The sequence below is a fragment of the Oncorhynchus mykiss genome, chromosome 28, assembly GCF_057628025.1.
Source record: "Oncorhynchus mykiss isolate SJ-2025 chromosome 28, ASM5762802v1, whole genome shotgun sequence".
NCBI classification, from domain to species: domain Eukaryota; kingdom Metazoa; phylum Chordata; class Actinopteri; order Salmoniformes; family Salmonidae; genus Oncorhynchus; species Oncorhynchus mykiss.
In genome coordinates this window covers 29815063-29826182 of record NC_143049.1, presented here as the reverse complement: position 1 = coordinate 29826182, position 11120 = coordinate 29815063, and the positions used below count along the sequence as shown (strand labels likewise).

Genomic DNA, 11120 nt, shown 5'->3' with positions numbered 1-11120 from the left:
CTCCTGTCCTGATGGAGCCTGGGACCTGAACACAGGAGGAAGATCTCAATTGCATACTCCTCGCGTCCTCTCTCCCACCTCTCCAATGGGTTTTTGAGAAGGAGATGAGGAGAGAGGACACAAGGAGTATGTAATTGAAATCTTCCCAGGACTTCTTACTAGAGAAGTAAAGGCCATCTTTATGGAAACAGACTTCGATATTTTGTTGGCTGCATTTAGACAGGCAACCCAATTCTAATAAAAAAAATTCTCACTAAATTGGTCAATCGACCAATCAGATCAGCGCTGAAAAATATTTGATGTGAAATGATCTGATTTGATTGGTCAAAAGACCAATTAGTGGAAAATATATCAGAATTGGGCTGACTCTCTAAACACAACCTTTATGTTCCAATGAGTGCTTCCAGGAGCATCTTCTAACATCCACTTGTTTCACCCAAACGGTGCTCTTGCCTTTGTTTTCCATAGACATTCAACAGCATTCTGCCTCCACCACCTGCACTTAGGCCTGCATTTAGTAAACACGACTAAATTACCTGAGAGGTGTAGGTTAATTAATCTGTCCAGTTTAATTTATTATGTGTCCTGTCCTCTGCAATCACAGCACACAAATCACAAACGTTTCAAATGTCATGAAAATGACAGCAGGTTAAGCATATGTACAGTAGAGAATCATCAGCACATTGTTCAAGATTGTCCTGTAGCAGTTGTTGAGTTGAGTCACTCTGAGTCGGCCTGAGATTCTCCTGAGGCACTGCCATTTCCATCTCCAGTCAGCTGTAGCAGTGCGTTCCACCAGGAAAAACAAAACCTGGTCAACATGCTGAGGACATTCTTAGCTTATATATTTCATTGTTTTTTAAAATCAGCTAGTTTTTCTTCCTCAGCAGCTCTGAACCTTGACGTTTCTACGTGCTAAATAAAAGGCCATCTATTAGTTCAAGGAATTCCACTTCCACGGTAGAACTGAAGAAGGCCCAAACGTGTTGGTTTCAACAAAAAAAATATGTTTTTTTCCCCCACAAACTTCCATTTGTCCTCTACGTGTCTGAATATGGTCTCTTACAAATCCAGTCTGTTCCTTTATTCATGCACTTTAGTTAGAATGCAAGGTAGCGAAGTATACATTCTCCTTCCACAGTATAAAATACAAGTTCCTCTCCAAAGCCTCCTGAATGGTCAGGTCTGGTTAGTTTTGGCCAGGTCCGCTTCAGTCAGATCCGTTTAGATCCAGTCAGCAATGGTCTGACAGGAACCGTTCTCTTTGGTTGGGGACGATGAAGCCATCCTTGCTGTCCATGAAGCTCTCCCTGCGGTCGTGGCCGGAGATGACGAAGGTGTGTTTGGGGTCGATGACCACCAGATCATCCTTCTCCAGCCCTGGATCCTCCACCTCGGCGTACGTAGGGTTCCCTGAGCTGCGACAGAACCTCATCTTCATGGCTGGCCAGCGTGCGGGCCGCCTCTGTGGGAAGCACAGGTAGAAGAACTTAAAGGAGATTTGTGCTAAACAAAATGTATTAGAAGAGCTTCCCTAAAATGTGTAACTACTCCATATAGGCAAAAACAATGTCTGACATTGTCTGATGAAGGTCTTCAATTACCTAAATGTCACAATGTGTTAAGCCTTAACAAAATACATTAAATTAGATGTACTCTCAGTGACTTCCCTGACCAAATCAAGTTGTAAATAAAGACATACAAATGTTTGTGAGTGCCAGCCAGGCCAGCAGGGGGCAGTAGGCCTACTTACCTCTATGAAGAACAGGCTGGCACTTGAGGTCGGGTGGTTGTACATGTACACCGTTGCTATGATGGCTGCTGCCATGGTGATCATGACCAGCGAGATACCCACCAGGAGACCAGTCTGCAGGCGCACCTCTCTCTGCTCCTCCTCTGGCTCGTCCACCTCAGCAGCTGGAGGGGGACAAGTAACAAACGTTACCGAACGTTGTAGGAATCTTCACTGTTTGCTGGGCTGTCGCCCATATCTGGGTCAAAATAATATTTGTTTTAATAAAAATGCTTTAGGTGTGTTTTATGTAGCTTGCCAGTGTCATGAAACAAATATAATAGTCTCAAAAGTGCAAATCCTGCCTATGTTGAATATCATGTATTATTCATGAGAATGTTGGAACCATGCAAGAGATTGGCAACCACTTACGCGATTCTTTTTCTGTGTGCAGGGAAATCTTAGTGTCATCTGAAAGAAGAAAATACATATGGATGAGTGAGGGCCAAAACTGGTCACCAGCTTTCTGAGGCAAGTCAGAGGCCTGTACTTAATGTTTATCCCAGAGCCATATAGGCATGTACTGTGTGTGTTCATAAACAGTATACGATGAGACATACCTTCCATCAATCCCCAGACTGACATAGACAGATACCTAGTGAGAGGCATCATTCAGCAGATAAGATCCACGTGTGCAGTATGGTGCCAGTGTGTAGTATTTGTCATTGCGTTGTATAAGCGGCTGCACAATTATCTGACAGCAGGCTGGGAAATAGCTGCAGACCGGACCCTCGTCATCTCTACGTCCCTGAGCAGCTAGAGCAAACACAAACCGCAGCCCAACTCCCATTCTCCATCCTTCTACCTGAAGTGTGCATTTGTTCACTTCCAACTGTGCACTTGTTCACTTCCCATCAAGGGTTTCAAAGCATTGGATTGTGTAAGCAGGAATGAACTAGAATGTGTTTCCACTCTATTTCTTACACCACTTCAGACTTTAAAAATATGAAGTTATTGTAAACCCTCGAGGGCTTGGTAAATGTTAAGTCATTGTAAACCCACCAGGGCTTAGTAAATGTTAAGTCATTGTAAACCCACGAGGGCTTGGTAAATGTTAAGTCATTGTAAAATGGCTTGGTAAATGTCACTCACTCATCCCATCACACCAAATGGTAATTCTGTTTTGATCAAAAAGGCCAGGTACTACTACTTACCCACCGTAGGAGCACTGGTGAAGGGGAGGGCAGTGGTGACAGTGGGGCTAGGTCTGGCTCTGGATGTAGTAGTGGCAGTGGTAGTGGTGGTAGAGGAGGTAGTTGTGGTGATGGAGGTGGTAGTCCGCTGTCGCACTGTTCTTGTCATGGCAACTGGAGTGGTTGTAGTGTGAGCGTTAGGCACATTGTAAGGTGTTGTGGTGTTGGTGTGAACCATCTGAACACAGCTCTGGTTTTTCCCCTGTGAAATCAAGACAACGTGAATTAGTTTCCAGTTTTGAATTAGTTTCCTTGAGGCAGAAGAAAACAAATGAAGTGAATAGTGAACTGTTCAATACCGCTTCAGTACAGCCCTTATCTACCCAGTCCTGACGATGCCGGTCAAAGCCACTGGAACACCTGTTATAAATAACAGAACAGAACAACCATTAGGACACAACATGGCGCTGATTTGGGAGAGATAGGTTGTTACATTTCTCTTTGAACTCTTGTCACAGAGAAATTCCACTGTATGCATTCTGTGCCTACAAATGGCAATAACAAACTTGACCTGGACTTTTACCTGTGCAGTCTGCTGCACCAGCTGCAGTTGAAGCCGATCTCAGATGACATACAAGGTCCACAGCTGGAGAACTGAAGACAAGCTGAGAGAAAAAAAAGCGAGATCCTAGTACACCAAAAGTTGCTCTAGCCCAGCACAAATAATAATTACCATAGATATAACTGTAAAGAGCCCTGTAGACTTAAGCCCCGTTTATGCCTAGTTCTAACGTGTCCTTTGCCCTGATTCTGATTCTGCCAACATTTTTGGACTGGTGTAGATGGTTAAAAGACTGATTGTGATCAGATCTTCCTGAACACCTCCAAAGGTAGCCAGGGACCCACTGTGTGTGGATATTTTACAAGTGTATTCGGATCTGTAGAGTGAAACCATTCAAATCATCAATATACAGTGGGGCAAAAAAGTATTTAGTCAGCCACCAATTGTGCAAGTTCTCCCAATTAAAAAGATGAGAGAGGCCTGTAATTTTCATAATCACTTCAACTATGACAGACAAAATGAGAGAAAAAAAAATCCAGAAAATCACATTGTAGGATTTTTAATGAATTTATTTGCAAATTATGGTGGAAAATAAGTATTTGGTCACCTACAAACAAGCAAGATTTCTGGCTCTCACAGACCTGTAACTTCTTCTTTAAGAGGCTCCTCTATCCTCCACTCGTTACCTGTATTAATGGCACCTGTTTGAAGAATTGGTGGCTGACTAAATACTTTTTTGCCCCACTGTATAAGGCCCTCTAAAATCATTGACGTGGCACAATTGACTTATGGCATCAATATACAGTATGTCTTAAAATAAATAAATATTATTTTGAAAGAATATCTGTCAAATGATTTACATACAGGGAGAGACCAGGAAAGCAGGTCAAAATGTGGACACAGTGGACAGATAAGTGACACATTTTAACACTATGTGTAGACGCACGTCTGAAAATGCGGGCACAATCAGAATGTGGACAAGATCAGGACACAGGACACGTTAGAACAAGGTATAAACGGGGCTATAAACTTACTGGGCAGAGGAAGCATCTCAACCGCTGTAGAGTTGGCGATCTTGGACTTGAGGATGTCCACTTTGTGGTACTCATAGATGGTCCTCCTGCGAACATCTGGCAGAATGAGAAGGTGGTCAATGGTGATCAGACTGCAGTCAGATCTAATCTTACTGGAGGACCAGGGATGCGGGCGGGGGGGGGGGGGGGGGGCACACAGAGACACACAGAGAGTAGTGAAGTATTATGATACTCACTGGGTATCTGCTCAATCTCATGAAGCACCACAAATGCGTCTGAGAGGCCCACTTTGACAGGATGGTTCACTGACCTGATCTCACTGATGTCAATGGGAACCTACACACAGGACAATGAGGTATACACATTCATTACAATTAAAGCTAATGGCAAATAGCTCTACTTCTCTAGAATAAGTAATAGTTAGCGAGGAAGAGGAGCGTCACCTCTTTGTAGGCGAAGACGATGCGTCCGTCGCTGTGCAGAGCGGTCTGGAAGGTAAATGGGCCTTGACTTACACTGTCCTGTAGGTGAACCTGATCCCACTGGACTACCAAGGCTGTACCTAAAGGACAGACAGAGACACACACACAGGCTGGTTAGAACCTCCAAGGCTGTACCTAGAGGACAGACAGAGACACACACACAGGCAGGTTAGAACCACCAAGGCTGTACCTAAAGGACAGACAGAGACACACACACAGGCTGGTTAGAACCACCAAGGCTGTACCTAGAGGACAGACAGAGAAACACACACAGGCTGGTTAGGACCACCAAGGCTTTACCTAAAGGACAGACAGAGACACACACACAGGCTGGTTAGAACCACCAAGGCTGTACCTAGAGGACAGACAGAGAAACACACACAGGCTGGTTAGGACCACCAAGGCTTTACCTAAAGGACAGACAGAGACACACACACAGGCTGGTTAGAACCACCAAGGCTGTGCCTAGAGGACAGACAGAGACACACACACAGGCTGGTTAGAACCACCAAGGCTGTACCTAAAGGACAGACAGAGAAACACACACAGGCTGGTTAGAACCACCAAGGCTGTACCTAGAGGACAGACAGAGAAACACACACAGGCTGGTTAGAACCACCAAGGCTGTGCCTAGAGGACAGACAGAGAAACACACACAGGCTGGTTAGGACCACCAAGGCTTTACCTAAAGGACAGACAGAGAAACACACACAGGCTGGTTAGGACCACCAAGGCTTTACCTAAAGGACAGACAGAGAAACACACACAGGCTGGTTAGGACCACCAAGGCTTTACCTAAAGGACAGACAGAGAAACACACATACACAAAGACAGTAGCTATGTTAATTCGCTGCACATGGATAAAGTTAGTTGCCCTTGACTTTTCTAGAAAACCTTTGATTGACTGAGCAGGGCTTAACATCTATCGAGACACAATTGCCTGTTTGGCTCTATGTCTATATGTCTTACCGTTGTCAAAGTAACTGATGGTCGAGTTTGTGGACATACTGAGGTCAAAGTTGGCCATCAGAGGGGCGATGTACTGAGTGGCCGTCAGCATCCTGTGGATGACATCGCCTGTGTAGATGAAACCTGATGGAGGGGGTGCGCACACACACACACACACACACACACACACACACACACACACACACACACACACACCTCTTATTTCAGGAAGTGATGATGGAGGTCCCTTATAATGGTGGTAGTCTCTCACATATTCATTCTCATTCATCAGAGTTTGACATACCACCAGTTGCCACTGTGATTTCTCTCAGTATGTGACCATAGAACGGGAAGTCAAAGGACAGATGAACACTCTGAAAGGAGAAATGAAAGGAGAAAAACCACAAAAACAAAGATGAGTTTCAGTGACAAGACAAGGTGCCACAAGGTATGAGTGATCATCACTGATATTGTAGAAGTCATACAGGTAGCAGTCGGCTGCAGAGCTAGGCGCTGACTTGTCATGACAGTATCCACTAAACAGGAGCATGCCCTTTTCCTTGATGGTTTGATATCCTCTGCCCTAAGGCTGCGTACCGCTGCTTGTCTGTGTGTGTTGGACAGCAGGCCGTGGATCTTCCCCTTCCCTGGGTCCAGCTGATCTATGTCCACCCACAGATATTTACCAGCAGTCTCTGTAGCCCCGTAGATCTTAGATGTGTAGTAGCTATGGTTCATGTCCTGGGATAAACAACATTCATGTTAGCATTCAGTGTTTCCTGGGATAAACAACATTCATGTTAGCATTCAGTGTTTCCTGGGATAAATAACATTTATGTTAGCATTCGGTGTTTCCTAGGATAAACAACATTCATGTTAGCATTCAGTGTTTCCTGGGATAAACAACATTCATGTTAGCATTCAGTGTTTCCTGGGATAATCAACATTCATGTTAGCATTCCGTGTTTCCTGGGATAAACAACGTTCGTGTTAGCATTCCGTGTTTCCTGGGATAAACAACATTCATGTTAGCATTCAGTGTTTCCTGGGATAAACAACATTCATGTTAGCATTCAGTGTTTCCTGGGATAAATAACATTTATGTTAGCATTCGGTGTTTCCTAGGATAAACAACATTCATGTTAGCATTCAGTGTTTCCTGGGATAAACAACATTCATGTTAGCATTCAGTGTTTCCTGGGATAATCAACATTCATGTTAGCATTCCGTGTTTCCTGGGATAAACAACATTCATGTTAGCATTCCGTGTTTCCTGGGATAAACAACATTCATGTTATAATTCAGTGTTTTCCAACCCTGTTGTAGCCCTTGACATACACACCTCTTCAGCTCATTGAGGGCTTGATGATTAGTTGACAAGTTGAATCAGGTGTGCTTGTCCAGGGTTACAATAAACGTGTACTGTTGGGGGTACTGGAGGACCAAGGTTGGGAAACACTGTGTTAGATGTTATACACTATAAGTCCTGAATTTGTGCTGAACAATGAGAGATCATTTCAAGCTTGATTCTGACAGTGAGATGTAGAGTGCATAGAGTTCTATATCATGCCGATATGACAGAACATGAAACATTATTAAACATGACAGGGTCCTGACTTTTCCTAAACACAAGACCTGTCCAGGAAACACACTGGGGTCTAATTAACTAGGGCCCAGACTTTATTACTGTCCTGGTCATGATGTCAGGAAACACCCTGGGGTCTAATTAACTAGGGCCCAGACTTTATTACTGTCCTGGTCATGATGTCAGGAAACACCCTGGGGTCTAATTAACTATGGCCCAGACTTTATTACTGTCCTGGTCATGATGTCAGGAAACACCCTGGGGTCTAATTAACTAGGGCCCAGACTTTATTACTGTCCTGGTCAGGATGTCAGGAAACACCCTGGGGTCTAATTAACTAGGGCCCAGACTTTATTACTGTCCTGGTCATGATGTCAGGAAACACCCTGGGGTCTAATTAACTAGGGCCCAGACTTTATTACTGTCCTGGTCAGGATGTCAGGAAAACTCCTGGCCTTTGAAATTGTTGTTGTTGTTCCTACTTCAATCTGGGAGCTGTTGTCATGTCTCTCCTCAGTCAGTAGGTCATCCTGGTCCTTGTAGTGGCTGTGGCGGTCGTCACTGGCCCAGCTCGGGGCACCCGGCCTGGGGATGGCCAGCCACCTCCTCCACCTCTGGCTGGAGGATCCCTGCTCCTCAGACACACTCCCCAGACCTTGACCAAACAAAAACACATTCAGATACATGAGGTGTGCAATGATTTAGCCTAAATCAAATGTACTTCTTACATCAGCTGATATCTCAATGTGCTGTACAGAAACCCAGCCTAAAACCCCAAACAGCAAGCAATGCAGGTGTAGAAGCACGGTGGCTGGGAAAAACTCCCTAGAAATGCCAGAAGAAACTTAGAGAGGAACCGGCTATGAGGGGTGGCCAGTCCTCTCCAGGCTGTGCCGGAAAGGACTGGGTAAATGTCAGTTGGCTTTTCATAGCAGATCATTCAGAGAATCTCTACTGCTACTGCTGTCTCTAGAGAGTTGAAAACAGCAGGTCTGGGACAGGCCTTCCATTGCCGAATACAATGGAACCAATGCAAACCACCCTGAATTCTGGTCAAGCTAAATCAAGCGTACACTTCAAAGTATTTGACACATAATGTATTTGATCCAGATCTGACTCTCATCTAGAGAGGGCCAACCCCTGCACACCAGGATGGGAGACCCCTGAGGAGAGTAGAAGGGGCTCCCTGTGACATAGTGTGCTGGTTACGCTTCATCTCACCAGTGTTTGAAAAGGGCCCAGGAATCTCCCATGTGAGGTTGACAATGACTGAACGTCTTCAGTCCTTGGAACTAAACCCATCTTTATATACTAGCCTACGTCTGCCTGCCTGTCAGTGTCAACATGTGACAGACACAAACAGCATACTAACCTCTCTTCCCTGGGAAAAACAAACATCCACCTTCCCTCAATCATCCTGCCAGGGACAGCAGTGCACCTAAACTCCCCCCTCTTTTCGCAGGAGAGAGTGAAAGGCTGCCGCACATTCTTCACACTGGCAGGCCCAACCCAGACGTTATGGGGCAGTTGTGATGGAGGAAGACATGTTGTGAGTCTCATAGAGTATGTCACATAGTGTTCTACTAGCATCAGCAGACGTAGAAGTGTTATTGTGGTTGGGAGACATTTAGAACACCTAAAAGAAACTGGTTTAATGAGCAATCTGCAGTTGTAAACAGTAAGAAAGTGGGCAGCCCACCACTGATTTGGTAAATAGCTTAGGGATGGGGCTGGATACATGTAGCATCTGACACATTTTAAGACAGAGCTACAGATGCAAGGACTGACCATCCATGAGATCAAATGTACAGTTTTAAACTTGTTTTGAGGCTATACAGTGTTTGTTTACAATTACTTTGCTTACAAAACACCAGAGTAAAACAAGCTCCTAGTTTGGGTTCTGATGGAGTGTGACAATTGAACTAAGCTCATGAGGCATTTAGAAATTATATTCTTCAAGAATCCATGGGTATACAAATGAATGTCGCAATTACTTATTGCCCCTTTAATGAGCCATGAACTGACACTAAAAGCAGTAACAAACCTACATGCATGTCAGCAAAGTGACATTTATGTAGCAAGTCCACTTATCTTGTTAAGTTATCTTATCTCCTCTTATCTTAGGAAAGTCACTTGGGAAGTATTCTATTCTATGCCAGAGAACTGTGTCCACTCTCTAAGGATTCAGTATGGCAGTGATGTAGCCTATCACAGCATTTTATCCTGTACTTTACTGGTCTAATGTTTACAGTAATTCCTTCAATATTTTGATTTATTTGAAAAGTAAATAACTTGCCAAAACATTAAGGCTATATAGAAATCTTAGTCCACATGGCTGAGCTTCAAAAACAAACACACCAAAGAGAATTGAAGAACAATAATGACTTACGATAAATAAAGACTATCTTAAATAATGACTTACCACTGGCAGGCATCAATTCCACATGAGTTATTTGATACTGGAAAACTATAAATATTCCCGTGATAAATTTGACAGTCTTCGTCATCATCAGTTCCTAAGTCTTGTTATTCCCTTTTAAATTCCCAAAGCGCGCTGTCAAATAAAAAACTCAGTTGGACAACTTTTCATCTGCGCAAGGTCCTTTTGGTTTCAAGGCGATACTATTCCGTCAGAATGTTGTCCACTTCTCAAACAAAAACGCAGAGCAAGTTATGAAATAAAATCCAGTAGTTGCATTTTTAACATAAAATACTAACAATTTCAATAGCAATACTTCCCGTCGCCGGGAAATGCCCATTTAACAAGAATTCAAATTGACTAAATCTATTTGTCTTGGAAAGATTGTGGTCACTTGATAGGGCTAAGATAATAAGTATGTTGACAATGACTTGAGTGCGAAGCTGAAGTTATTATTGTCTCTCTCCCTCTTGCAGGTCATCTCCGTTTTAATAAGCTGAGAGTGGAGACAGTGCATAAGCGCTGGAAACGTTGTACACACTCACCAAAACAGTCTGCCTCCGTGCTGAGTAGAATAGGACCTCCATCTCTCTCTCTCTCTCTCTCTCTCTCTCTCTCTCTCTCTCTCTCTTTCTCTCTCTCTCTTTCTCTCTCTCTCTCTCTCTCTCTCTCTCTCTCTCTCTCTCTCTCTCTCTCTCTCTCTCTCTCTGTGTACTGTGTGTGTGTTTTCTCACCTCCATGAGAGCGAGTTCCTGTGAGAATTCCATGGATTGGATGAGTGTGACATGTCTCACAAGGCTAAAGGGCTTTCCAACCTCAGGGTGTGTGTGTGTGTGGGGGGGGGGGGGGGGGGGGAGAGAGAGAGAGAGAGAGAGAGATTAGTCTGTGGGGCAGTGCAAGCACACTGTACTCCACTTACTCTACTTCATTTAGTCTAATGATGTGTGAAATTAGACAGACCCATCATATTGAATTGCCACTAAAGGCATTTCATATCAGTTTATCTTCATAAGCAATACAGCTTGTTTTGCATTGACAAAAGAGCCCAATGGTGTACTAATACACCCTGTGAATCATATGGTATTGATTGAGCTGGGGAAATAGTTCCTGCCGTCAGATGTTGCATCCTTGGTAACGAGGGAATGTGAGTATACTCCAGAGGCCA

The 11120-nt window shown here is 44.0% G+C and overlaps 1 protein-coding gene across 4 annotated transcripts; it reads right to left on the bottom strand.

Moving 5' to 3' along the window:
• Positions 1-548: 548 nt before the first annotated feature.
• plxdc2a (plexin domain containing 2a) lies at positions 549-10571 on the bottom strand. Of its 4 annotated transcripts, none has more exons than XR_005040253.2 (14): positions 9959-10571; positions 8019-8191; positions 6549-6692; positions 6256-6325; positions 5973-6095; positions 4965-5083; positions 4758-4857; positions 4522-4617; positions 3509-3590; positions 3285-3345; positions 2951-3187; positions 2165-2203; positions 1754-1917; positions 549-1465 (listed from the first exon to the last, which is right to left on the bottom strand). XR_005040253.2 is itself a non-coding variant. In XM_036966772.2 (14 exons), exons 1-14 carry the CDS (start codon positions 10044-10046, stop codon positions 1235-1237), a joined length of 1731 nt encoding a protein of 576 aa, XP_036822667.1. In that variant the 5' UTR covers positions 10047-10571; the 3' UTR covers positions 549-1234. The 4 variants fall into 4 exon arrangements, 2 of the variants coding, with proteins under 2 accessions (XP_036822667.1, XP_090081127.1); XM_036966772.2 differs by having other exon boundaries at positions 2947-3187; XR_016492740.1 differs by lacking the exons at positions 8019-8191; positions 9959-10571 and adding an exon at positions 7294-7385.
• Between the last annotated feature and the right edge of the window lie 549 nt (positions 10572-11120).